At 37.1% G+C, this 26,305-nt stretch overlaps 10 protein-coding genes across 10 annotated transcripts; 4 read left to right on the top strand and 6 right to left on the bottom strand.

The window, feature by feature from the left end:
• Window positions 1-3,267: 3,267 nt before the first annotated feature.
• On the bottom strand, window positions 3,268-6,452 carry B0P05DRAFT_531257 (urea amidohydrolase alpha subunit). The gene is made up of 7 exons (XM_051576950.1): window positions 5,804-6,452; window positions 5,018-5,749; window positions 4,674-4,964; window positions 4,508-4,631; window positions 4,075-4,459; window positions 3,887-4,029; window positions 3,268-3,835 (listed from the first exon to the last, which is right to left on the bottom strand). Exons 1-7 carry the CDS (start codon window positions 6,167-6,169, stop codon window positions 3,507-3,509), a joined length of 2,370 nt encoding a protein of 789 aa, XP_051437661.1. The 5' UTR covers window positions 6,170-6,452; the 3' UTR covers window positions 3,268-3,506.
• A 148-nt stretch (window positions 6,453-6,600) lies between these two features.
• On the bottom strand, window positions 6,601-8,070 carry B0P05DRAFT_531267 (Alpha/Beta hydrolase protein). Its single transcript, XM_051576951.1, has 4 exons — window positions 7,510-8,070; window positions 7,244-7,398; window positions 6,892-7,197; window positions 6,601-6,847 (listed from the first exon to the last, which is right to left on the bottom strand). Exons 1-4 carry the CDS (start codon window positions 8,054-8,056, stop codon window positions 6,734-6,736), a joined length of 1,122 nt encoding a protein of 373 aa, XP_051437662.1. The 5' UTR covers window positions 8,057-8,070; the 3' UTR covers window positions 6,601-6,733.
• A 1,646-nt stretch (window positions 8,071-9,716) lies between these two features.
• Window positions 9,717-12,041, top strand: B0P05DRAFT_584757 (CP2 transcription factor-domain-containing protein; the record flags this gene model as incomplete). The annotated part of the gene is made up of 6 exons (XM_051582388.1): window positions 9,717-9,826; window positions 9,886-10,626; window positions 10,700-10,728; window positions 10,772-11,310; window positions 11,358-11,421; window positions 11,467-12,041. The coding sequence occupies 6 exons, from the start codon at window positions 9,717-9,719 to the stop codon at window positions 12,039-12,041; spliced, it is 2,058 nt and encodes a 685-aa protein (XP_051437663.1).
• A 189-nt stretch (window positions 12,042-12,230) lies between these two features.
• On the bottom strand, window positions 12,231-13,014 carry B0P05DRAFT_531278 (uncharacterized protein). The gene has a single exon (XM_051576952.1). It carries the CDS (start codon window positions 12,970-12,972, stop codon window positions 12,256-12,258), a length of 717 nt encoding a protein of 238 aa, XP_051437664.1. The 5' UTR covers window positions 12,973-13,014; the 3' UTR covers window positions 12,231-12,255.
• Window positions 13,015-13,328: 314 nt separating this feature from the next.
• B0P05DRAFT_445745 (putative methyltransferase-domain-containing protein) lies at window positions 13,329-13,752 on the top strand (the record flags this gene model as incomplete). The annotated part of the gene is made up of 2 exons (XM_051573805.1): window positions 13,329-13,624; window positions 13,674-13,752. Coding segments are annotated over 2 exons (375 nt in total), but the record flags the coding sequence as incomplete, so codon positions are not given.
• Window positions 13,753-13,835: 83 nt separating this feature from the next.
• B0P05DRAFT_355399 (CCR4-Not complex component, Not1-domain-containing protein) lies at window positions 13,836-16,652 on the bottom strand. Its single transcript, XM_051573608.1, has 7 exons — window positions 16,390-16,652; window positions 16,045-16,338; window positions 15,771-16,000; window positions 15,564-15,726; window positions 15,171-15,517; window positions 14,125-15,126; window positions 13,836-14,065 (listed from the first exon to the last, which is right to left on the bottom strand). Exons 2-7 carry the CDS (start codon window positions 16,333-16,335, stop codon window positions 14,044-14,046), a joined length of 2,055 nt encoding a protein of 684 aa, XP_051437666.1. The 5' UTR covers window positions 16,336-16,338; window positions 16,390-16,652; the 3' UTR covers window positions 13,836-14,043.
• Window positions 16,653-16,666: 14 nt separating this feature from the next.
• On the bottom strand, window positions 16,667-18,778 carry B0P05DRAFT_631374 (uncharacterized protein; the record flags this gene model as incomplete). The annotated part of the gene is made up of 5 exons (XM_051583495.1): window positions 16,667-17,187; window positions 17,232-18,210; window positions 18,260-18,498; window positions 18,549-18,676; window positions 18,733-18,778. The coding sequence occupies 5 exons, from the start codon at window positions 18,776-18,778 to the stop codon at window positions 16,714-16,716; spliced, it is 1,866 nt and encodes a 621-aa protein (XP_051437667.1). The 3' UTR covers window positions 16,667-16,713.
• A 1,583-nt stretch (window positions 18,779-20,361) lies between these two features.
• Window positions 20,362-23,040, top strand: B0P05DRAFT_464654 (Sec23/Sec24 trunk domain-containing protein; the record flags this gene model as incomplete). The annotated part of the gene is made up of 5 exons (XM_051574226.1): window positions 20,362-21,123; window positions 21,172-21,269; window positions 21,372-21,477; window positions 21,523-22,381; window positions 22,439-23,040. The coding sequence occupies 5 exons, from the start codon at window positions 20,362-20,364 to the stop codon at window positions 23,038-23,040; spliced, it is 2,427 nt and encodes an 808-aa protein (XP_051437668.1).
• Window positions 22,901-24,069, bottom strand: B0P05DRAFT_531289 (ATP synthase (F/14-kDa) subunit-domain-containing protein). The gene is made up of 4 exons (XM_051576953.1): window positions 23,501-24,069; window positions 23,369-23,450; window positions 23,237-23,319; window positions 22,901-23,189 (listed from the first exon to the last, which is right to left on the bottom strand). The coding sequence occupies exons 1-4, from the start codon at window positions 23,723-23,725 to the stop codon at window positions 23,049-23,051; spliced, it is 531 nt and encodes a 176-aa protein (XP_051437669.1). The 5' UTR covers window positions 23,726-24,069; the 3' UTR covers window positions 22,901-23,048.
• A 33-nt stretch (window positions 24,070-24,102) lies between these two features.
• Window positions 24,103-26,280, top strand: B0P05DRAFT_635266 (uncharacterized protein; the record flags this gene model as incomplete). Its single annotated transcript, XM_051583584.1, has 5 exons — window positions 24,103-24,599; window positions 24,640-24,915; window positions 24,962-25,975; window positions 26,033-26,217; window positions 26,266-26,280. The coding sequence occupies exons 1-5, from the start codon at window positions 24,365-24,367 to the stop codon at window positions 26,278-26,280; spliced, it is 1,725 nt and encodes a 574-aa protein (XP_051437670.1). The 5' UTR covers window positions 24,103-24,364.
• Between the last annotated feature and the right edge of the window lie 25 nt (window positions 26,281-26,305).

Genomic DNA, 26,305 nt, shown 5'->3' on the forward strand with positions numbered 1-26,305 from the left:
AATGGAAAAACTCGTACACCTTAGGCCTTCGTGATCAGTGCAATAGACTTACAAAAAAAAGCATTTTCAAAATTAATAAAAATATTAACAGTTATGCCGAAATTACAAATATGCCATTTGTGTACTCAAAAAAATATTTTCTGAAAAACAATAAAAAAAAACATTATTTTAAATTAAAATCATTAAAATAAATCAAAAATATTTTTTACAATGACAAAAAAAGTAGAAAATTTTAGTTTTTCTGCTTAAAATTAATAAAAAAAAAGCTTGTTTTTCAATTTTTCTGTTTTAAAATAAAAAACAAATCTACCAGGCAGTAATCCCTTCTTTAAACTAAGACAGTAAGATCATCATCCGGTAGACTCGTTTATTAATTTAAAACAAAAAAAAATAAAAAACAAGCTTTTTTTTATTAATTTAAAACGGAAAATTAAATGTTTTCTTCTTTTTGTATTTTCTGTCATTACAAAAATTACTTTTGTTTAATTTTAAAGCAGTGATTTTATTTTTTTCTAAAGAATATTTTTTTGGGTACACAGATGGCATACCTGCCATGTCGGCATAAATTTTAGCATTTTATAATTTTTTTTGGAATCCTCTACACCCATCGAAGACGTCTGATGTTTACGAATTTTAGAATTTTTTTTTTGCAAATTTATGCGATCTCTTCTCACTCAGTATGCTGAGCATAGTCCCATACTAGGCGATATATGAGACTCTGCTAAATGTGTTATCGTCGTACCTAAGAAAGACACCACTGAGTATGTTCTCTCTGTTACATTTACTCCACTGCAAGGTATCTTTTTTCAGCTCTGAATTTCTTTCAAAATCAAAAACACCTCTAGCTTTAAAGGCTTGGTGCAAGTAGGTTCTCGCGAAGTCCGCTCAACTATGACCATGCTATTCTCTAGCAGTATCAACAGCACTTACTTCTCTAGCTTCCTAGAACCAATTTCAAGCGAGTCCGTTCAATTTTCTAGCGGTCTCATTTTGCTACACGGTGCCTTTGGAGTTGATTTGGATTATAAAAAAAAAGCACTTGTAAAAAATGACCAAAATCTCCCAAAACCAAAGGAAAATCATCAAGTTAACAGATCTTTAAGCTTTTTTTGACGCTGAAGGAAGAAAAGCCAAATCTGTTGATAATCTTAAATACTCAAAATGTGCGCAAGAAGCTACAGTTTCTGACAATGTGTTTACTTGCTAACTGTACTATAAAAATAGCAAGACACGAACAAAAAACCTCGCAACCGTTCTTTCTCACATTGGTGCAATATCTCACCAGCAATAATGTTATTTTATTTAAATCAATAGGTTCAGAAAGCAAATATCAGCATCTTTTGATATTGTATCAAAGTCAAATCAATGCGTCTTTATACAGCTCCCAGCAGAAGATGTGGCGGGAGAAGAATTGAAATCGTATTACGCTTTCAATAGCCGCCTATGTTCATTTGCTCCACATTTGCATCATAAAGTGCCTATATTTCTATCCTTCTATTTCTTGGTACTCTAGATAAAATATAATGCACTATGAATATTTATGGCCAACACACTTTATATGACATCTAGAGTAAAAATGTTCAAATCAGGGCTGTATAGGTTTTCTGTTACACAAGTCTCAGTGCGACCTTATATCTGAACAGTGCTAAACATACACAGCTACTCCGTTGAAAGATATTATTATTCCATGTCCATAGATTAAACAGAATAAAAACACAAGCCTTTTGATCATTACGGAACTCACCTTGATCAGATCGTGGAAAAAAGACAAGGGTAGTGTTTTCTCCAGGATGTTAAATTCGGAATTGAGTGGCTTAGCCAATCAATATTAAAATGATTGCATTGAAAGGTGTACAGACAAGTAACTTTTCCATTACCTTGCAAATTAACTGATAGCAAAAAAGCTTAAAACATATTCAAACTAACGTATTGGACATTGAAATTGCGAATGTGTAGATGGAATCGATGAAAAAAATATTTGGAAGTTGAAATGATGGATGATAAATCTATCAAAATAAAAGTCTGACGGATTGTATCAAAGAATACTCTTTGCTTTGATCATATGCTCGGTAGAAATATTAAATGCTTTTTTTTTAGAGAATACTCTTTTTCATTTCATATACATAAGCACAAATATTCCTCAAGATCATACGATTTTTTTTGACAAAACCTTCTACCTCAATAGAATATTGAAAAGCCCATATTTTATACCAAGACTCATTCTTTTATGTATAGATGAAATAAATCCCTGATATTAGATTACTCGTAGCAAGTCATACTTGATGATGAATTAGCCAAAAAGAAAAGAAAAGAAAAGAAAAGAAAAGAAAAGAAAAAAAAAAAAAAAAAAAAAAAAAACAGCAGAAAACTGTTATTTTCTTGCTAATGTAAGTTAGTGTAAATGAGTGAGTTAAATTTGAGTATTATTACAGGATTAACACGCTCAAGAGACTATTGTTATTGTCCCAGGTATAAAAGCTCTTGATCGAAAATCCAAGAGAGTCCTATACAGGATTTGAACTGGTCTGAGCACTGTTACATTTGGGACCACAAATCAGCTTAATTACATAGTCAATTTCTTCTATTGACGCGATGAAGTCCCACAGCTCTCTATCTGATTGATTGACTTACTTTATACGCTTCGCTATCTTTCTTTAGTGATTTCTTGATTTTGACAACGTGTAGCAATATAAAAAAAGAAGAAATACCCTTCCTCCTCAGTCAATATTATTGCTTCCAGAATCTCACAAGATTCTACTTACAGATGATTGGACAGGAATAGTTAAAAATAGCAAATCAATATCAGGGACCCAACATCGTTTAAGGAGTAATTTGTTGTTTGAAGTGTATCTAACATAAAGATACCTTTATTCTATTTACAATAAGGGTATATTCTATGGAATTCAGGCAATGTTCTTGCGATAACTTAGAAAACGTTTCAGTTTTGACTTGATAGGCGCCTTTTCTGTACTAATGGAGGAAGGCTTTTTCTTTGTCAAACTAAAATAAGATGGCGTGAAACCAAGTTCTTCAGAAGAAGAGGTTGACGGAGAAAGTATTTCTGTAAAAGACAGATACAGAGATTCAGTTGGGGAGTCAGTATGCCAAAGCTCCCAAGGGTAACTTATGTCAATGTGTTCAGTGAAGCGTGATACCATAGCAAAGAAATAATGAAGAAAAGGAAAAAAAGAGCAAAGTTAATTAAGGATATTCTTTCTGCATTTATAGAGACAGACGCACAGATTTTTTTTTCTAATGGCCGATCAGGTATGAGATTAAAGTAGATTTCTTTATTACCATACAAGAAAATAAGTGGATCTCGAGAGGTGCCCCAGAGTATAAAAGATGATACACATACGCAAGTTCCTTTCATTTTAAGAACAATGCAATGTAAATATAGATTGCCATGCTATTTTGACAGTTCCTATATTGTACAGCATATCGTTCAACATGGTCTCGACTTTTTTTTTCTTTGTTACTCCTCCGAAATAATTATTGTTTATATATTAAAATAGGTATATAGATTGAGTTAGCGGTAGAGAAGAAACAGGGTCACATACACAGTCTTGTCCGTCGGCTTGGACCCTGTATGTTTCTGGATCCACAGTAATTTTAGGCATGGCGTCATTCAAGTGCATATCTTTTTTGCTAACAGTACGGCATCCCTTGACAGGTTCTATTCTTTTACGAAGCTTGTATTTATCAATGATACCTTGATCTACAGATAATCGGGATACAAAAATCATGCATGAAGTAGATAAACTTGAAGGATTAGCACCGTACATAGGTCTGGATATAGTTGGTTCTGTTGTTGGAATGGAACCATTTGCATCACCTATATAGACTTAATCAAGCTTATCTGGGTACACATAGCTGACTTTCTTACCCATTTGTCCCCATACAATCACACCAGCCTTGAGAATAAGTTCAGGTTTAGAGCCAAAATATTCTGGCTTGAAACAGACTAGATCAGCCACTTTACCCACTTCAATAGAACCCACAAGGTGTCCAATACCATGAGATAAAGCACTAGTATATAACATGAGTAATTTTTTTTCTTTAATAGGCGCTTACACATTGATGGTATATTTAGCAATATAGCGCCGAATTCTATAATTATCGCCTTCTGAATCTATATCTTCTGGCAGTTTACCACGTTGCTGCTTCATTTTACTGGCCGTCTTCCAAGTGCGAAGAACTACTTCACCAATACGGCCCATGGCTTGTGAATCAGAACTAATCATACTGATAGCACCTAAATCATGCAACACGTCCTCTGCAGCAATCGTTTCAGCTCGAATTCTACTTTCTGCAAATGCAACATCTTCTGGGATTGTCTTTGATAAATGATGACATACCATCAACATATCAACATGTTCATCCAATGTGTTGGCTGTGAATGGTCTTGTTGGGTTTGTGGATGAGGGAAGGACATTGGGCTCGCCACATACAGTAATAACTACAGACCTATTTAATCATTCTCTTCTTCTCCATTTATTTGACTTACTATCTGGAGCATGTCCACCACCAGCACCTTCACTATGATATGTGTGAATAGTGCGTCCTTTAAATGATGAAATGGTCGATTCAACAAAACCAGCTTCATTTAATGTGTCTGTATGGATGGTGGCCTTCACAAAATTAGACTAAGACGAACATATAATCTACCTTACCTGCACATCCAAATCATCACAAACTTCAAGGCAAGCATTAATGGCAGCAGGTGTAGTGCCCCAATCCTCATGCAGCTTGAGACCAATACAACCCGCTCGGATATGCTCCACTAGTTCTTCCTTATTGGAACAATTACCTTTACCAGTAAATCCGAAATTCAAAGGAATATCATCTGTTGCCTTCATCATCATTTCAATATGATGAGAACCAGGAGTACAAGTGGTTGCATTCGTACCTGTATTAGGACCAGTACCACCACCAATTAAGGTTGTAATACCACTTGCAAGAGCCTAAAGTATAAATAGTAAATATTTCCATCTATCGAACATAATGACTGACTTACTTCGTAACATAATTGAGGGCAAATAAAATGAACATGAGAATCAATCGCACCAGCGGTAAATATCTTGCCTTCGCCTGCCAAGGCTTCCGTACCACACCCAACAACCATACCAGGAGTCACGCCATCCATCACATCTGGATTGCCTGCTTTACCGATACCAACAATGATACCATGCTTGATACCGATATCTGCCTTGTAAATACCAGTATAATCAATAATCAATGCGTTGGTAATCACAAGATCAAGAACTTCATGGTCTAGTTTGCCCGTGGCTTGTCCCATGCCTTCTCGCAACACTTTACCGCCGCCAAATTTACATTCATCACCATAAATTGTATAATCTTTTTCGACACGAGCCCATAATTCTGTGTCGCCTAAACGAATTAAATCACCTGTGGTGGGACCAAAATGATCAGCATAGTATTCGCGATCAAGGAAATTAGAGCTGGGAGCTGGTAATAAGGGTGCATTCGCATCATTTTTGAATCCTTTGATCGTAAGTGTGTTGATAATCTCTGGCAAACGAATCAAATCCAATGGTCCAGTAGCTAATCCATTTCCACCTGTAATGACTTTATGACCACCAATCTCAACCAGTGTGACTGTCTTGAAATCACCTGGTTCAAAACGAACTGCAGAGCCAGCAGGAATATCGAGTCGCATACCATAAGCAAGGGCACGATTAAAATGAAGCGCTGCATTGGACTCAATAAAGTGAAAATGGGACCCTACCTATACATGACTCAAGTCAGTTATTTTCATTTTTGGGGTTGTTGTCCAACTTGCCTGAATAGGACGATCACCATAATTTGTTACCGACAAGGATAGTCTTTTTCTCCCGGCGTTCAGTTCGATTTTCCCTGGTTTCACAACAATCGCGCCTGGTGCATCTGTCTTTTTTACATCTTTTACTAATGGAAATTTGTCTTGATCAGGAATAGGAAAGAAAGTGCCATACAATGCTATTTCTAAATCACCATTGTCTGTGCAGATAGGATCATGGACTGTGACAAGATAAGTACCGTCTGGAAATGTGCCTTCAATCTGTACTTCATGCAATGTTTGAAAAACATCAGGTAAAACATGTCGTCGACCCAACATTTGCTTGCCAATATCCATTAACTGAGCTACAGAATAGCAACCATCTCTCATGAGCTCAAGTAATTGTGAAGCAATTAAAGCTGTTGCCTCAGTCTTGTTTAACTTAACACCACGAGCCAATCTTTTTTGAGCAAGAAAGCCAACTGAGAAAAGAATGATTAGCTGTTTTCATATACATCAACTACCTTGGTGTAGTAAAAGTTTATCTAATTCTCTTGGAACTAAGCGCATAGATGAAGAGAAAAGTGATAGAAAGGAAAAAGGGGTGATTGAAAAAAAAAAGAGATTTGTATCATCTGTTTATGTACGACCGGAACAATAAAGATAAGCAGAGTGATAACCTTTTTATGTAACACTTTGACATTTGTCAAAGCAAAGTCACGTGCCTCTATTCTATCTATCAAAAAACGGGTCTTATCTATTCTCACCATTGTGGTACACTTTTTTTTTTTTTTTTTTTTTTTTTTTTTTTTTTTTGCTAAAAGCGTCGCACTCTTGAAGTATACATGCTATGAACAACCACTACTGTCATATGAAAGGTCAGCAAAGAAGTTATTTTTATTTTTTTTAATGTTGTGAATAATGATACACTTTAAAAACATAAAACTGGTTTCTTTAGAGACATACGCCATTTTTATCATTTCGACAAAAAGCGAGCCATTGCTGAATATGCTTCAAGGCTAAAAATGACTGTGGGAAATCAAATACTTGAAAATCATGTACCATATCCTATTGAAATATGATTATTGTCTTTTTGTAAAGCATAAAAATACCTCATATTCTTCATGTCGAAAAACAGTCGAGTGTTGTTGTTGTTGCAAACGTTTGGTAAAGACTCTTATTTCATCTCTCATTGTCTCACATTCACCAGACTGTATTAAAATAGGAGGAAGGTTCTCGAAATGATTTGAAAATAATGGAGAGGCATATGTATGAGAACTTAATTGTTTATAATTATCTAGTCCTAGATAGAGACAGGCCGGATTCACGATTGAATTTTTGTCAGGACGAGGAGGTAAAAAATCCACAAGAAAGGATTCTGACCAACTAGGATGTTGATATGTAAGATCAATCCAGGGCTATAGAGATAGTTACAAAAAAAAAGTTATCTTTCGTGTCACTTACAGATAAAAGAACGGAAGCTTCTGGAAGCGGATATTGGTGATCACGAAGATACATTAAGAGAGACATGGCTAGACCACCACCAGCAGAATCACCTATAATAGTAATATGCTGGGGCTTAATCTTATAATACTCAATAAGGTGAAAATAGGATTGAACTGCATCAAAAAGAGCCCTGGATATCTAGTTTCAGGTGCCAGTCGATAGCTGACAGCTGTTTGTTTGTATGCATGTTAACCCATTGGAAATTGTTGTCGTGTTACGCTTACCAAAAACAGCTCTAGCTGTATAGCTAGATAATCTTTCAGAGAGTCTAATAAAACTAAACCAATCCTTGAGACAATAGCCACCACCATGAAAGAACAGGATCACTTTTTCTTCTTCACTCTCGGGCGGTAAAATCCATTCAGCTTTTATGTATTCAGCATCTTGATTCTTTAATACGCCTTTTAATGAAGCATGTGTTGGTTCAAATGTGGCTGCAATAAATGTGTTTGTGTCATACAATACAAAATAGGGTAATCTGAGCATTCTTCTCCAGAAATCAAGACTGACTGATACCATTATTGACCGCATAGCATGTAATATGGCTATTGTGATTGTGGTCATGATATTCCAAGAAGGTCTCTTGGGCTGAATAAGGTGTTTATAGAGATCCTGAAAAAAGAACAATATACTTGAAGGAAAATGAAACAGGATCTGGTATAGGTCTTGCAGAAGTGTTGATATATCTGGCGTATTGCATGTTTCCTTAAGATGGAATTCTTGGGACTGGACACAGCATCCCTCAATTTTGCATTCTTTTCCCATCAACATGGATTTAAAAAAAAGAACCAATCTTAATATAAAACAGGATTATAAATTAAAATCAGTTTCCGAACAGTTTCCGAATATGCTGCTTGACTTGTAATGGTTGTCATATCATGCAAAATGATTAGGATAAAACGGCTTATAGCGGAAATGCGTCGGTGTAAGCCATGGTCAATGCAAAAAAGAAAGTTACCCGTGAATAGTTTGAGGAGTAACAAATTATGTTTGTGGCACTTAAAGGAGACAGGAGCACTATAATTAGTTATTTGGCACATTGAGTTGTCCAAACAAAAAAGTGTGAAATAAATGCAAAACCATAAAGATTTCTTTAAGGAGAATAGATTAAGTAAAATAAGAAATAAATTATACTTGTTTACAAAAGGTTTTATTCACTAAAGAATTTTCTAGTAAAAAAAAAAAGGATCTACACTCTAAAAGCAAAATCCATATTATGGGATTCCCTTCTTTTAACTGTGTTACTTGATTTTTGTAGTTCCCCTTCACTTCCCCTTTTTCAATAATAATAAATTTCTGTGACATGGCTCATTCTAAAAGAGAGAGAGAGAGAGAGAAAAGGTTTTCTATATCGTGGTACTTTTTTGTCACAAAGCTAATTTCGAAAGCAATGATTGGTAAGTATACTTGGATTGTGATTAAATTAAGGAGGAGGAGGGGGGGAAGGGGAGATGCGGAGAGAAAGAGTGAGTGAAATAACAAGAGAGAAAAGAGAGAGAAGGGAACAGTCTGGTTAATAAAGAAAATACCTAAAATGGCGTTCTAGAGCAAGATTCCAAAACATATACACAGACATTCGTCAAATAAAAAAGTAAATTAAATGTTAGATCTAACCTAATTTTTCTCTATTGTTGTTTTTTATATACAGTATATAATTTATTGATTTCCTCTCTTTTCTTTTTCTTTCTCTTAGTTTCCTGAGCATGAATTATACAGTGTATACTTGTTTTTTTTTTCGAAATAATAAGACATAGCATAAAATTGTATTATTTATTGATTCCATGATGAGTCCCTTTTCGCTTATCCCCTTTTCGTCTTTTAAGGAATAAAAACAAAGGGAGCTTTATTTATAGGTAAACAAGGAGCCTTTTTATTTTGTGTGCGTACATAACAGACACGTCCAAAACCTTAGCCTTTAATAGTAATTTTATTTCTCTATCATAATTCTGACATTACATAAAAATAATTACTCCTTTTTTTTAACTCACATACTCTTTAAACTGTTTCAATACGCAAAAAGCAATGCGGCAATTTGAAAAATAAATAAATAAATAAATAACAAAAAGTAATTAGCATCTTTTTCTATAAAAAACATAAAAAAGAGAGAACAGTAAAGATATACTTCAAAAAAGAATAAACAATCTTGAGCGTGTAACAAGTACAAATATGAACAAGTGCACAGAGAAAGTTGATACAAAGCATATTTTATTAGTACAACACAAAAATGCTATGACTTATATAAATAACACAAGACTTTATGGATACATCCTTTTCTTAATGGAAAACAAGGCTTGTTCTTATTAGTTAATCTAGACTTGGTTTTCTCTCTCTATCTCTATCTTTCTCTCTTTCTTTCTCGTACCATCTTTATTCATTCTTTATTATTGCTATCAGTCAAGCAGACATATCTTTGCTTCTATTTTTTTAATATATGTCATCTATTCAATCTTTTCACAACAACTCAACCAGTCCAACCATTGAAGCTGACGAAACTCAATCCTCATCTTCTTCTTCATTATCTTTTGAGAATAATAACGAAAGGTAAATAGAAGAAAACCGGTTTTGCATGGTATTACCAACCCGTACTAAACCTATTATAGTGTTTCTTGCTATAGTCAGTTTTACTCGCTTTCACATCCACCACAAGAAGATCTATCATTTAATCATTTTATGATGGAAGACAATATGAAATCATCACACCATCAAGCCTCGAATGATTTGACATATCAACCGTCTGATTGGTCAATCAGTCATAAATCATCGTCTTCTACTACTGCCCAACTTGGTATGCATCGAGATGATGTCTACCCCACACTCCCACCACCAGCTTACTGGAATGAACCCATGCACCCCTATTCTGATTTACCCCAAATCAAACAAATTCATCATGCTTCAGAAGGCATGTACCATCTCAACTGGTTCCATCCAATGACAGCACCCAATCAAATCCCCGCCATGCAACCTATGGGTACTGTCAAAATGGAAGATGATAGCAACAAATTATCGTGTGATACTGTGATGCGCAAGAAACACACTCCTCAATTCCTTCCTTCTTCCTCTTCTCATACTATGCCCATACTACCTCCACAACCACCTATGCATTTCTATCGACCCACACATTCGTTCGTTATGAAAAGAGAAGACAGGTTCCATCCTCGTTACAAAAGTGCTCATGCCCGACTTCCTCCTTATTCGGAACAACCCAAGGAGGTGTACCAACATTTTTTATCTCCACCTTTGTTGTCAAATCAACCATCGTTGGATCAAGGAGACTTGGTTTTAGAGGAAGAACTGGATTCTAAAAAAGTTGATTTTGACCCAGAGAAAAAAGACAATCCAACGTAAGCTAAAATGTCAACAACTGTCATTTCCTCCTATTTTTTTTTAAGAAAATTAACTTGCATATCTATGTAGATCATTTCAATTTGATATTGTTCTTCATGGTAAGCATATCCTGTACCGACTCTATACTTACTCTTTCCATAGCTCCTACAGCCATTATAAAGAAACATGATGAACAGACAGTGACTTACCTTAACCGAGGTCAAGCTTATCTTATTGATCTCGCTGCCAAATCTACTGCTAGTTCTGGTACATTAACAAGCACAATATCGATTGCATTCCATGAATCAAGCCATCGTCAAATTGCCGAAAATTACTGGAAGTATTGGATCAGTCAACAAGAGAATCATACTGAAGCAAGAGCCATTGACCTTGATGACAATCAAACGACAGGTGTCTACAATGTTCGCCTGGTTTCATTTGATCGCATTGCGTTTGATTGGTATGCTCGGTTTGGTGCCAAGGTCTATGTTCGTTTCAATTGTCTCTCCACTGATTTTTCTCGTATCAAGGGCGTCAAGGGCATTCCTATGCGTGCTGTAGTTGAAACAGTGGCTCCTCGTATGACTTTGCCTCCTGATTCACTTGACTATAAAGGCGTATTTGAGAAATCAGCACCTACAGAAGAAAGTTATGAATACAAGGAAAGATGTTACTGCAAAATCAAATTGTTTCGAGACAAAGTAAGCATTGCCGACAAAAATCAAGTGTGACTAAGCATTCTGTTTAGGGAGCTGAAAGAAAAAACAAAGATGACAAGAAACAAATGGCAAAGCAAATGGAAAAGATTGTTGGTAAGACTCAATAGTAACATAAATCGTATTCATAACATTTGATAGCTTCTACCAATGGAAACCCTGAACAACATCCTTTGTGGTCTATTGTCAGTCAATCACATCAGCCCACAAGCTGTTTCGATCAAGTACCTACATCACCTGATATCACGCTTGATGATTTGGACAATTTAAGCGAAATTCTTGTTTCTGCAGATAAAATGGTTCCTCCTTTATTGAATCCTACAACACAAACTGTCTCTACGAAAAGGAAGCGTTCTTCTTCTGAACAAGAAGGTAGACATGTCAAGCACAAACCACTTTTGAGTAACACCAAACCACCTTTTGTACTCAGCTTCTATGTTTGGTCTCGTCATTTCCAAGGAACTCCTAAAGAGGTCTTTTTGGAATCCTTTACAGCACAAGACCTTAAAATTAAACTTGCCAATGTCCTGTTTATCCATCCAAATCGTATTTCTGAAATCTTGTGGCGAAAAAAACGACCTACACAAGATACAAGTGAAGTTCTTGTTCTTGTTGAAGACACTTTTGTTTCTGAACATATCTTGGATGGAGAAATGATGACTGTGGATTGGGAAATGAAGACAGATGGAAATCTTCGCCTTGTGCTTGAATTTTAAATGTATACCTTTCTATATGAATTAACCTCTTTTTTTTTATTATAATTATACACCGCACAACAACATGCTTTATGAAATTTTCCTGTTTCTATATTATATGACTCTTCTTCAACATACTCGTATTGTTCTTTATATCCTATTTTATTTCACAATGTACAAAAAATACTTTCTTTTTTTTTCTTCTTTTCTTTTTTTTTTCTTTTTTTTTTTTTGCTTACAATGGCAATAAATGACATCCTAAAGTACCCCTTCCTCCCCATCCAGATTGAGGTGTCACAGACAATTGAACTGTCTGTCCTTCTCTCAGAACAGTGACTGATAATGTTTGATTTTCACTAGCACTAATCAAACCATTCAATGCCTGAAGTTGCTGATGGTTTGTGGTATCAATGTGACCAAACTTGATAATTTGATCATTTCTGCGTAATCCAGCCTGATAAGCAGGTGAATCAGGAGCCACAGCATTCACCACGGCGAATGCAACAGGTACTTCTGCAATGACTACAGTGGTTGTGGGTGCTGCTAATGTCTCTGTTGTTCTTGGTTCTGGTTTTTTTGCTTTATGGATATCGTGCAGGACAGACTCGATATCCGCCATAAGGGATCGATGATCATTTCGAAGACGGTGGATCCTGTTACGACTGGTACGTATGGAATGCACATCAATTTCTGAGCGAGGAAAACCTGCACTGTCAACCAAAGGTTCTTCCATACCGATGCCTGCTGAGATCAACACATCTTCTAGTTCTCGCAGTTCTTCTTCAATCTTGTCTTTACGCGTCATGAGTTGTTTGGCTTGATCCATAAGTTCATCAAGCGTAGGGTCTAATAAGGGTGTTTGTGGGTTATTGATTGCAGGTGGCATGAGTCCCATCGTATTTGCATAAATTAAAAGAAAAGAAAAGAAAAGAAATGACGTATTGGCGTACATTTATAGTAAGCACTCAATCACGTGATAGTATGTAGGCATAAATCCTGTTTTTTTTTTCTTTTTCTCTTCCAAGCTTGTTTTTATCATCTTGTAGTCATAAGCAACAGCCAAAAACGTCATAAACTATAGGCTGGTTATAGTTTTTGTTTGCTTGATTGAACAGGAGTATTATTATTATTATTATTATTCTGCATCCGTTGAAAGTTCTTTCTCTCGAAAAAAAAAAGACTGCTTTTGACGGAAAAAGGCAAAAATAAAAACGACACCAACCAACGCATGTCAATCCTTTTTTTTAAGCTTTTTTTTTTTCTTGTATTATGCTTTCAATTCAAGATCCGACTGAGCCTTTGCCTGGTCTCGATTACTTTGAAGCACGGGAACAAGAAGTTCAGGCACACGTAGGCTCTGTCTATTATGAAGGACTGGCTGAACCTATTCTTCTTTCTCAAGATCTTAGTGGAGGCTGTGGTGGCAAGATTTGGGAATCAGCCAATGTGATGATTGAATATCTGATCTGGAAAAACCAACACATGGAAGGAAAACTTTTTCAAGATCAAACATTAGTTGAGATTGGTGCAGGTACTGGTCTTGTTGGATTGGCAGTGGCCAAGGTCTGTCCTCAACTTCGACATTTAGTTATAACCGATCAAATGTAAGTCAAACTATAAGAGGACCGCTTATACTCATCCTCTCCTCATTAGTCCCATGATGCAACTGATGCAAGAAAACATTAATATTAATCAACAAGCTCATCTTGTATCTGGCGAGATCTTGAATTGGGGTGAATCTATTCCTCAAGACTCCCGTTTACTGCATGCGGATGTGATTTTGGTGTCTGACTGTATTTATCTTGAAGTGACATTTATACCCTTATTTGAAACCCTTTTAGCACTGACAACCAAGCCAGACACCATTATTTACTTGGCTTACCGTAAAAGACGCAAGGCGGATAAACGATTCTTTCAGATGGCTAAAAAGAAGTTTGTATTTACCCAAGTACAAGACCACCCTAAACAAGCATTTTATCTAAAACAAAGCCTTTATCTTTTTATTGTGAGACGAAAATAAAATTCATGGCATTGGTTGTGTTGACCTAAATCAGAAAAGATTCAATAAGGGACTGTCGACTGTTACCTATGTTTCTTTACTTACTTGAGTACATTATCAAATAATCGTTTAATGTCGGGTGAGCGATGCATGGATTCCTTGATAAAGGCATGTTCTGTAAACAAAGGCTCTTTGATCAACTGAATAAATGTTGTCAGTAAACCCCATGGATGAGGTCTATTCACAATCAAGCGTTCCAGCAAGACACGGGTGATCAATTCCTTGACGATGTCTGACTGTGTAGAAAACAAGTGCATCAATGCCATACTAAAGAAATACGTATGGCTGTTTGGATAGCGTAAATGGTCCACAATGGCATTCAACACTGTATATTTGTCTTTGCTGTCTGTCAATTGACTCAAGAGATACTTGTAGATCTGCACAGCAGGGTTTTCAGAGAGAGAGCGTGTGATGTCTAATTTGGCTTGTGTGCCCACATAGAACACGAATTGTTGTGTATAGACTGGGTCAAGTGTACCTTGGTGAGTCAAATGCTGTAAGATGGATGATCCCATCAGCTGTGTAGTTGAACCAGACAGATAGTCGTCTAAACAATCTAAATTGAAGTCAAATGTGTTGATTGAATAATAACTGGCATCCGTATACAGTTCAGGGGGTGATGAATGTGTAGCCATATAGCCCAAAGGTGTAGTAAATGGGTTAGGCAAGATCATTGTACGAGGAAAAGAACTGAGCATGAGGTTTCGTAACTGGATACAGTCTACAGGCAAGAGCTGAATCAACCCATGGTAGTGTTGGCAGAGGAATTCAGGATAATCATGCAACATCACCACAAGAAACCGCAGTGTTCCTTGATAAAATGATTTTTCAGATTGACTTAGGCGTCTTGATTGACGCTGTTGAACCAGTTGACTTAGGAAACTAAGGTGAGCAGACATGAGTTTAAAGCAAATGGTGTGTCCTGTTTGTTGAGGGCCTTCTTCAGAAGATAACAAAAGAGGTAAAAACAAGCGATGTGAAAAGAGTTGTAGCCAAGAGAAAGCAAAACCAGGAAATTGAAGTGGTTCAAGTGTATAGAGTGTATCACTATATAAAGAGTAAGTGTATGCTATATAATACTATTGTCATACCTATAGACAATGACTAGACTTGCATTGACATCTCTGTCTTTACTGGTTGTATGATTTAATTCAACAAAGAGAGAACAAAGTAGTTTTAAAAAGGGTTTTTGATTGAACTGTACATGTTGATATTCATAATGATGTGCTAATACCAACACAACCACAGAAAAGACCTGTGATATCATCTTGAGTTTAGCGCTGTAGCCTTCTTGAGCTTGAACCATAAGTCCAATCAATTTTGAGTAAGCATCCATGGATTGAGAACGAGCAGGTCGATATAGTTCAACACAGGCTTCTGTACACAATCTAAAGAAAAAGCATTGTTTGTCTGTATCATAAGTAATTGTCTTGAGTATCTAATGTGTTTTGTGAGCTAAACAGAAACTGACTCTATAGGCTTACTCTCTCTGAAAATTGTCGATAAAAGGCAGGATTTGCAGGATGTAGTCGACAGACACGAGTCCATTCTGCAAATAAAAATCGAAACAGAAATGCATTAGTTTGGTCCAAATGTCGATGTGCTTCATTTGACTTTTTTTCCAAGTCTTGTATCAGTTCTTTTGCCCTAAAAATAGTCAGGCAAAAACCAACTCACTCCTCTCAACTTACTTGGGCGAGTCTAGTTTCTGTAATGCGTGAATCACCAAAACATGCTCTTCTATAGAAGTAATGGGCTGCATGGTCAATAGACAGTTTTGAAGTAATTCAGTAATGAATTCAATTAGTCCATTGTCTGTAGGTTGTTGATTTAACTGATGTGATAGTTTGATATCGTATTCTTCTAATGGAATCAGCCCATATTTTATCAGTGAAGTCATGATCCACACATCATTCTTTCTCTAAACAACAGTCAACATGGCTATAAAATGACCAAGGCATTTACCTCATCCTCAGAATACAGAAACCAGCTCAATGTTTCTTTGGAAATACTAGGCGAAAGTTCCAATAGACTCTGTAAGAATCGACAATACACTTCCACAGATAAACTTGTCTTTGAGAGATACAATTGATGCACTATTTTCTCAACAATTGATTTTAAAAGAGTAGGTTGTGCACTTTGGTTGATCAGTAAAGGTATTTGTCGCATAACCAGTATAATATCATGGTGAGGAGGAAGTAGAGTGAAAGGCAAATTACCCGATTGTCGTAACAGACGATCGAGTTCAATCAGCATTTGCTAACAAGTATGATTAACACACACGCACACACATGTATTTATATTTCCTACCTCTACTTTGCTGGTAAACAAGTCGGGAGACTGGAAGCTAGGATAACTAAACAAGTCTATTCACTCTCTTGTTTATTATTGTTGGATAGAAAAAGTGTTACATACTTGAATTGTTATGATTTCCTAATAAAGCACTTGTTGAAGCAGCAGGATGAGTCAAATTAGGTGGAGGAGTCACTTGTTTTTGAGCAAACATCTCATACAACTTCATTTTGGACTCATTGATATGGGGTATGGCTGGTGAAGGTGACATGAAAAAAAAGAAAGAGAGAGAGAGAAATAAAAAAAAATTTTTCTTTATTCAGGTACAAAAAAAGAAAAAACTTAAAGTCCAACTCTAAACAAGACTTTGTTTTTACGTCCTTTCTTCTTTTTATCCAAAGTAGGTTCTTCTATCGCAGAGGAAGAAGAGGATTCTGCTGTATCACTGTTATTGTCCCATGCATTGGTTGTTTGTGATTTATTTCGCATCTTGAGGACCATTTGATGTTTAGGCACAGCAGTAGGTAAAGAAGGAAATGCATTGGATTTCAAGTGAGGAAAATCATTGTTTGGCTGCAAAGATAGAGTAGTGGCTCGAGGTGCAGCTTTGGGTGAACTAGGACGAGAGGGTTGGGGTGATACAGTAGGACTTGTACTGGTAGCAACAGAGGCTGCTGTAGCCACTTTATCCCATACATTCTTTTTTGATTTACCACCTACCACTGTGTTCTTGGTCTGTTTGGGTTTGATGACCAACACACGAGAACTAGGAGGTTTTTTAATCTCTTTTGTTTCGAGTGCAGGGAAATTAGATAACTAGACAAGATCAGCTTAAGATGTATGTTCAATAGTCAACTTACCGCAGTTTGTTTATTACGCCACACACGCACTAGTTCCCATTTCTTTTCTTCAATGTCCATCAAATGCTCGACAGATTTCAAGATCTTGCTTGTGTTTTCTGTATGGCTGTTGGTCAACAAAAAGACTTGGTTGACATAGTCTTGTGCACTTAGTTTGTCTTTGCGATAATCACCCGTTAATACTCTAAATTCTTGTACTTTGGCTTTGCTTTGTAATAGATTAGCTATCTTGGACAGAACAGCAGCATGAGAAGAGGCTGTGTCTGGGCCGACGGGTTCTTGTGGGCGGGTAGTAGTAGGGGTAGTAGCTTCGGTAGGAGTCGATAAGGAGCCAAATCCAGCTGGTTTTTGTAAAGCTTTTCCTTTTCCTTTTTTCTTAGTACTGGCACCAGGCACAGTACGAGCAACAGGAGGGGGCGTTTGACTAGAGGAAGCAACATTCTCTATACGAGGAAATTCTTCCAAATCAGGCACAGGTTCTTCTCTTTTCTTGCTCTTTCTACGTTGATCTTTGAATGATTCGTACTGAAAGTTCACTTCTAATTGTCTTGACTGTGTCTGCAGTGATCGTTGTAACCCATTGATAGATTCACCATGTTCTTCTATTTCATGTGCCTTGAGATCAATAGTAGACTCAAACACGACAAATTTCTTTTCAAGACAAGGAGGATACAGGCATAGATAATGATCTGACTTGAAGTGCTCTTCCAGATTGGCATAATTGGCATAATATTCATGACGCTTGCCTTGTCTTACACAAATAAAGCACTGCTCATGTTGATCACGACAATGAATAAACAGTTCATCCAGACCATAAAAGCGCATGTTACAGAATGAACATTCAGGATGACCTGAGAAACCCGTTTCATCCTCTTTGTTAAATTCTTTATCACCCTCACGATGATGTTGTGTTAATTGAGCTGAAGTATACAAGTATTGCTCGGAAGGAAATACTTTTTTGTGTCGACAGCATAGATCACTATACAAAGGGGAGTTAGATCGATTGTGATGGCCCATGTTTTTTGTACCAAAGGTTTAAATGATGGGCTTTTCTAACATGAGTTTTCAGTTCGGTCCAATCGTTAGCTGTCTCTTTGCATTCTTTATGAGGACAGTTGTATTCCATCATATGGAGAGCTTCGTTGTACATGTCTTGTGTCTCGAATCGAATGTTGAGTTTCTTGGCTGTGAATGGTGTATCATTAGGCACATACTGATTAAAAGGCTTTTGTGCATCACGAGTAAACAACACTACTTTTTGTTCTGCCTAAGACAGAAAAAAATAAATATACTTGTACTTCAGGTTCATGGTTTTACCTTACAATACGCACAGTTGCGTGTTTCATACAATGCTCTTAGTCTTAAAGAACAACGGTGACAAGTACGATGATCACACTGAGCTACAGCATAAGTTGAAACAGGTTCAGTACAGATAAAGCAAAGCCCTCTTCTTCTTCTTCTTCTTCTGCTTTTGGTATATGCTTAGTATGTGCTCGAGTACGATGGTTGCCCTTGACAGCCTTAATTGAGGGGGGATCGGTTGCCATGGTAAGGGTATTCAAGGAAAAAAAAAAAACACTTCAAACTCCGGAGAGAAAAACATTGAGCAACTTTGAACTTGCTAAGATTTTGACAGTCCTTTAGAAATTGTTACAAGATGCATACAAATTCTAATGCTTTTCTTTATTGAAATACTTTATATGAACTCCATCTTTCTTATGTTATATGACGGATAAAGCCATGAAAATATCACATTATGCATTATAACTAGCATACGATTTCAGACAGATAGAACGCAGCATACATTCCTTTTATTCAATTTGATATCGAAATGGAAAAATGCCATATGCAGGCAAAAGAAGTAGATATGAGTGGAGATGCTATTGACGGTATGAATTTCGACGAAAATCCTGTATTTATATACGGCAAACTAGTATTATTGGTGCAGACGACAGGACTGTACCTCAAGAAACAAAAGATAATGTCCCTGAGCTCCAAAGTGAAGCTAAAGTGAAAAATAAAACCAAGAAAGATTCAATTGTTGTTGAAAACGATGCTAATAATCAGTAGTTAGCTTGCAAAGTATATGGGTCTGAGACTATCATTAGCTTCTAAAGAAAGAGGGTGGTGCTGTTGCAAATCATGCAAAATTCTGTCTATCCCACGTTATGTTGCTTATGAAATACTCAAACTGTAGAATGAAAGTGATGATGTTCCCATCAATTGCATAGAAAAGCCTTCCAAGATCAATGAAGCTGTAAAAACAGACAACTGTGAGATAACATAGGAACATACTGATTTCCTCGTAGATTTGGTTAAAAAAAAATACATGTGCTCAGTTAACATGGCCAAAGAAGAGCTTTGCAAATTGCTTCAAGACATTGAAATATTTGAAAGTAGACTTTGGAAACATATAAAAGAAAAAGTTAGACTGTTGTTGAAAAGTCTACACACTAACACTACGCAGTTTAGATGCTGTAATAATTATTAAACTTCGGTTCAATCTAACAATTCAATGGAAGTCTAGCGGTATGGATTTTTTAGAGAACCTATGTGTTTATTGGCGAGGCAGGATTCATCTCTCGCCAAGCCAGAAGTAGGGCTATAGTAAAAACTTCAACACAAAGGAGTATTGGTCTCCGTATCACCAGGTGTATTTCTAATTTAAGTGTTTGTGAAAATAAAATTCGGGGACTGTGAAATCTAAATCAACTCTGTGCCAATAATTTCTGAAAAAAGTATATATCAACTGTGTAAACTGTTGTTGTAGGTCAACCTGTCATTAGGCCCGCTATGAGTACACCTATTGAACAGCAAATGTCAACTATGCACATTGATTCCACTATGGTAACTCCATCTCTAGGTCAAAGAGAGAAAGCGTAACTTTTTTTTTTAATCTGAGTAGAAATCCAGAAAAGCAAAAAGAGTGTATGCTCCTTTGCCTGATAATCCACCTGCGAGTGACAATACGATGCAGCCACAACAAGCTTGTCCGCCACGACCAATGCAGCAACCAATGCAGCAACCAATGCAGCAACCAATGCAACAGCCTATGCAACAGCCTATGCAACAGCCTATGCAACAGCCTATGCAACAGCCTATTCAACCAATGCAACCCCATCAGCAATCAATGCAAAAGCAGCCTGCTGTCAATACACCATTAGGATTACCCCCTAGACCTAATACAAAACCTCGCATTGATCCAAATCAAATTCCTTCACCTATTCAAATGCAGCAAAAAGACGAAGCACTTTATGCTGATCCAGACTATTATTATGGTACCTGCAATACAGAACAACCTCTGCCTCTGGCCAGTACACCCTTCCGTGTCCTGGATCAGGGCAATTGTAACCCACGATTCATGCGATCCACACTCCAGACCATCCCTCAAGACCATAACTTGGTTCGTGATACAGGTTTGCCTTTTGGATTAGTCTTGCAACCATTGGCTGCAGACACTGACCCTTTGCCTCTTGTGCCTTTGTCCTCTTTGGTACGATGCACTCGGTGTAAAGGCTACCTCAATCCTTGGTGTCGGTATACAAGTGGAGGTAAAAAGTTTGTATGCAACCTATGTGAATTTGAAAACACAGTCCCTGAGGCCTCTTTCTGTCCCTGTGATATGAATGGTAGACGCATGGATATAGAGCAACATCCTGAACTTATGCTTGGCTCTGTTGAATTTGAAGTGCCTTCTGAATACCATGGTAATGTGCCACCTGTGCCTTTGCATTGGTTATTGGCCATTGATGTATCTCGACATGCAATTCAGTCAGGCATGTTGAAGGCTGTATGTGATACTGTAAAGCATATGCTGGCAACTGGTTCGCCTGCTGGCATGAAGATGGCTATCATGACATTTGATACGTCCCTACATTTCTACCATATGAAGGTAAGTAAGTCATCATAAAGAGTCCATTGGGCTGATAATCTTGTTTAGGCAGGATCAACACAAGCATCCATGATGGTAGTATCTGATATTCAAGATGTATTTGTGCCCATGTCGCAAGGTCTTTTTGTTGATCCTATTGAATTCAAGTAAGTAAAAGGAGGAGGAAGAAGTGATAGGAAGAGGAGGGGAAGGAGAGGGGAAGGAGAGGGACCATAAGCTTATTTGTCTTGTATTGATCTGGTACATAGATCTGTGATTGAAGGACTGTTGGATCAATTGCCTAGTTTACATCAACATGCATTTGTTCCTCATGCTGCTTTTGGTGCGGCTATGGAAGCTGCGCTTGCTGCTATGGTAATTAATGACATCATAGATACAATGACTGATCCATGTGCATAGAAACAAACAGGAGGTAAAGTGTCTGTGATGCAAACATCATTGCCTTCCCTTGGACCTGGTGCCTTAAAGAGCCGTGATGATCCTTCACTCTATGGTACTGAGCGAGAAAAGAGTCTATTTGCTCCTCAAGGTTCATATTATACTCAATTGGCTACCAAGTATGTTCAGGCAGGCATGACAGTGGATGTCTGGTTATTCCCCACAAGTTATGTGGATGTGGCTACCACAGGCCTGATTTCCTCGCTGACAGGTGGTGATACGCATTATTTCCCTCATTTCCATCCTGACAAAGACAGTGTTCGATTGATGCATGATCTCAGTCATTCTGTTCAACGAGTACAAGGCTATCGAGGTGCACTTCGTGTGCGATGTTCAAATGGACTATCTGTCAAAGATCAATACGGTAATTTCTCCATGACAAATGCCACGGATATTGAATTGGCTGGTATTCATGCGGATACGACACTGGGTATTGCCTTGAAACATGATAGTACACTGGCTGAATCCTCGCCTGCTTATTTCCAATGTGCTTTACTCTATACGACAGCAGGAGGACAACGCCGTGTGCGTGTGCATAATTTGAGTGCCAGTATAGGCACCTCTGCTCATCCTCTCTTTAAGCAGGCTGATCTAGACACAGCCATGAACTTGTTAATCAAGCGTACCATGACATGGTCTGCCAAGAAATCCCTGCATGACTTATCGAATGACCTAGATACGTTGTGTGTTAAGATTTTGACAGCCTATCGCAAGTATTGTGCGTCCAATGCATCTCCAGCACAATTGATTTTACCCGAGTCATTTAAAGTATTGCCCTTGTTGTTGTCTTGTTTCAAGAAATCAGTTGTACTAAGAAAAGGTATATATATATATATATATAAATATATAACTATGAAGAATGACTGATTGTATGTAGATGCTTCCATCTCTATTGATACCCGCGTTTACTTTATGCGAAAGATAAAGACACTCTGTATTTCTGGTACCATTCAATGGTTATACCCTCGCTGTATTCGACTGGATACCTATGCATTAGAACGCTTATCTTATGATCGTCTTGATCCTACCTGTATTTACTGGATTCAAAGTCATCATGCTATCTTTATTTGGATTGGTCAACAAGCTTCTTCTGCTTGGATAGCAGATCTGTTTGGTACAACCGATAGACATCAAGTCAAATCAGAGATTCAGCCAATCAATCAACGGTTATGGGATTTATATCAAGCCTCTGTTCGACATGTTGCTTATTTACCTTCTCTTCATGTTATTCGTCATGGTATAGATCTTGAAGTGTCCTTGGCTGAAGTATTATTAGAAGATGAGATCTTTGGTCAAATGAGTTATGTGGATTATTTGTGTATGATTCATAAACAAATTCAACTTGAGGTAAAAAAAAAAAAACAAGTGTGTATATATATATATATATTTACTTTTATTCTTAGTTGGAAAGAGACAAACAAGATACGGCTATTGCTTCTGCTTCTTATTGGGCCCATCGTTATTGAAAAAAAAAAATAAACAATTCTTTACTCTCCAAATAATCTTCTGACACGCTTCAAGACACTGTCCTTTTCAGGATCATAAGGATGATCTTTGGAGGGTATTTCAAGCACAGCAGGAAAAGCTGCATTATGACTGTCTACTAATTCTCGGATATCTTCAGCAACCTACGTATATATATGTCAATAACAACAGTGAATGGATATCAACTTACGTGTTGATTGATAAGAATAATAGCAATATCTTTACGTTTTGTATATTCAATAAAAGCATCTTCAATAGTACCCAAAGGTGTTTCTATACAACCCTGTTATGATACGGGTTTGTTTCAAGAAACAAAACTTACTGGCATCAACCACCAAGAAGTTACGCTTTTGTTGTTGGTTGACATGACCAATGCCTGCTAATAAAAGACCTGTGACAGAATCCTGTTTGTTTCTTTGTTTATTCCATATGGTCTATCTTATTGTTTACTTGCCTCATCACCAATAACAGCAATATAGTTTCTGTCTTTTTGAAGTGCTGCACCTCCAGACATGATAAAATAAAGAATAAAAAAGATATATAAAAAAAGAAGGAGTTGTCTGTTGTGTGTTTCGGACATTGCTACATGCCTACACACACACTTTAACGCGTATAGCTTTCTTTTTTTTTTCTGATTCAGGTACAGTCTGGCTGGTGGATGATAGATACAATTGACCATTGTCAAACCTATAGATCATGAAGGAGAAGAACACAGCCTTCTATCAGTTTTCAAAGTGATAGACAGCTTAACATCATCACACCAAAAAAAGGAAATTGAAACTAATCTATCGCCTTCAATACGCAATGTTGATTTAGATAGTCTTTATAAGAACTTACTATTGAAAGTGGACTAAATTGATAAGGCATTGCTAGCACTCTATGATTATGTCTATGGTAGGCTTCCTTTACTCGAGGCATACGATGAAAAAAAAAAAAAACTTCTATTACTTGAGGCAACTTTCCCCAGTACTCTTTACCTCATATCGATACTAGGTAAAAATGCATCAAAAGCTGATAAACACCTTTTTTTTTTTTTTTTTTTTTTTTTTTGCTTTTCGACAATTTTCAATGACATCTATTAACCACTAGCCGGACTGTACACTTATTTGACATCATGTTCTTGAACTGTATACTCATAGATTGTAATACATTCAGTCATGCTTATCATGAAACCCCGCTTCTTTTTAACTAAGCATTGTTTGTATATGATATAATCGTTCTCCTTTCTATTTTTTTTTTCTCTCCTCATTTTATTCGCCTGGATAATAAAATCGTTTCCCCCTTCTTTTTCTTTGGTTCTATACCCAAACAAGTTTCTATGTCAACACAATCTTCTTTTCAACGAAATTCTGTTCATGAGCGTTTCTCTTCTTTATTGAATCCCGAAGGATATCCATCTTCATCTGGTCCAACATCGTCTACGAGTCTAAACTTGTCTCCTGATATACCACTCGGATATAACACACCTTTTAGAAATCTATCTCAAGATACACTTCGTCATCAAAGACCTGTTTCTGAAATTATCAAACACGATAGTTTTATTTCGCCCGAAGGTAAATTGTTTGTGATATCCTTAGTCTGATTATCATTTAGCTGAAGTCTTGGATAAATGGTATCAAGACTTACAAGAATATGAAAGCAGCCTAGAATCCATGGCATCTGCCAGTCTAGATCCTAAATACAAGGAAGAAGTGCAGCATGTGGATCAATGGTTTCGGTATTTGAATGAAGCAGAACGTACAGCTACCATTTACACACTTCTTCAACACTCTACACAAGTTCAAATTCGATTTTTTATGGCTGTACTGCAACAGATGGACAAGAAGGATCCATTGGCTGCACTTTTATCACCTGCACATCCTGAGAAAGGTAATCATGAACAGTACCATGTATCTTTTATTCATTGAGTCTTTAGATATGCAAGCACAATTAGCAGGCGCATTTAAAAAGGCAGAAATGGAAGCAAGTCAGAAATTATTATCTGTCTTGCCCTATCAAACAGGACAAGTCACAAGTAGACCCAATGCTGGTTCCATAGGCAGAAGAAATCCTATTGATAGACACTCGTTTGCATTGGGCGATACAGAAGAATACGATCGTCTCTTTTCATCAGACTATTTAAGGAACAGTCTTCATGAACAACAGCGGTTTACTCATACGTTTGATCCTATGCATGGTCGACCCAAATCTGTGGCTGAAGATGACTTGTCTTCTATCTTTGATTGGCCTTATGGTCAGCCCAATCTTCATCCTAGACCAGGCAGTGTAGGCGCCAATCGACCTAAATCAGCTGATATTTCAAACTGGTCATTTGGCTTGACTTCTTCAAAAAGTGCTCATGACAAAGATCATTTGTCTTCTCCTTGGACAGGCATGTCGCCTTCCTTCAATGAGCAAACCATACACAATGATGTTGATCAACAGCTATCCATGCTCAACAACTGGTCTCTAAACAATACTCGACCTGGCATGTTGAATGATGACACCAAGGGATTTAGACGACGCACAATGAACAGAACCAGTATTCCAGGTACTGTACCTGAGACAGATGAACGTGCATTGAAGCAAGTTATGCAGTCTCCCCCACACACCAATATTGTACTCTCCATGTATGATGATAATCAGCCTGTATCATCTACCTTGTTGACACATACCATGCCGCATTATCACCCTATCCAGTCACCTCACACATCCCGTCCTACATCTCGGTCAACTTCACCTGTGCCTTCTCAGTCCAATTCAATGATCAACATAAAAGCAAACTATGGTCATTTCTTAAACCCTCATGATACAGACAACGGGTATGTGAGTGATCATAGCGAGACATCACAAAGTGGTAAATCAAAGAAGAAAACTGCTAATCGACATGGAAATACCAATGGCAAAGAAAAGAAGACCATGGATGGTGTGGATATGAAATTATTAGAAGGTAAAAAAAAAAGCGAGATGTAAATGGCATAAGGAATTCATTCATTGGGTTCATTAGATGTGCCTACATGGTTAAGAAGTCTTCGGTTACATAAATACAATCCTATTTTTGAAACAATGAAATGGCAAGACATGCTCAAGATGGACGATGAAGCCCTATTGAAGCAAGGCGTAGCTGCTTTAGGCGCTAGACGCAAGTTACTTAAAGTGTTTGATCAAGTCAAGGCACATTGTGAAGAGAATGTAAGTAATATAGACAAGACATACTTAGAAACTGATGATGTTATTTAGAACATTGCCTATTAGAGCCTTTATTATTTTTAAAATAAAC

The sequence above is a fragment of the Gilbertella persicaria genome (assembly GCF_025201335.1).
Source record: "Gilbertella persicaria strain CBS 190.32 chromosome Unknown B0P05scaffold_8, whole genome shotgun sequence".
Taxonomy (NCBI): domain Eukaryota; kingdom Fungi; phylum Mucoromycota; class Mucoromycetes; order Mucorales; family Choanephoraceae; genus Gilbertella; species Gilbertella persicaria.

Excerpts from the sequence above, each read along its gene's own strand:
- B0P05DRAFT_531267 (XM_051576951.1), bottom strand. The coding sequence starts at position 8,056 with ATGTTGATGGGAAAAGAATGCAAAATTGAGGGATGCTGTGTCCAGTCC. Across the intron at positions 7,399-7,509 it reads TACAGCTAGAGCTGTTTTTG|TTCAATCCTATTTTCACCTT; the intron begins GTAAGCGTAACA and ends TTTTTGATGCAG. Across the intron at positions 6,848-6,891 it reads TTCGACATGAAGAATATGAG|GATATGGTACATGATTTTCA; the intron begins GTATTTTTATGC and ends ATATTTCAATAG.
- B0P05DRAFT_355399 (XM_051573608.1), bottom strand. The coding sequence starts at position 16,335 with ATGCTGATTGAACTCGATCGTCTGTTACGACAATCGGGTAATTTGCCT. Across the intron at positions 16,001-16,044 it reads TTCTGTATTCTGAGGATGAG|AGAAAGAATGATGTGTGGAT; the intron begins GTAAATGCCTTG and ends ACTGTTGTTTAG. Across the intron at positions 15,727-15,770 it reads CAGAAACTAGACTCGCCCAA|GGCAAAAGAACTGATACAAG; the intron begins GTAAGTTGAGAG and ends GACTATTTTTAG.
- B0P05DRAFT_531257 (XM_051576950.1), bottom strand. The coding sequence starts at position 6,169 with ATGAGAGATGGTTGCTATTCTGTAGCTCAGTTAATGGATATTGGCAAG. Across the intron at positions 4,632-4,673 it reads GTGATGATTTGGATGTGCAG|GCCACCATCCATACAGACAC; the intron begins GTAAGGTAGATT and ends AATTTTGTGAAG. Across the intron at positions 3,836-3,886 it reads GATTGTATGGGGACAAATGG|GTGATGCAAATGGTTCCATT; the intron begins GTAAGAAAGTCA and ends AAGTCTATATAG.
- B0P05DRAFT_531278 (XM_051576952.1), bottom strand. The coding sequence starts at position 12,972 with ATGTACGCCAATACGTCATTTCTTTTCTTTTCTTTTCTTTTAATTTAT.
- B0P05DRAFT_531289 (XM_051576953.1), bottom strand. The coding sequence starts at position 23,725 with ATGGTCAATTGTATCTATCATCCACCAGCCAGACTGTACCTGAATCAG. Across the intron at positions 23,451-23,500 it reads TTGCTGTTATTGGTGATGAG|GATTCTGTCACAGGTCTTTT; the intron begins GCAAGTAAACAA and ends AGAAACAAACAG. Across the intron at positions 23,320-23,368 it reads CTTCTTGGTGGTTGATGCCA|AAACACCTTTGGGTACTATT; the intron begins GTAAGTTTTGTT and ends AGGGTTGTATAG.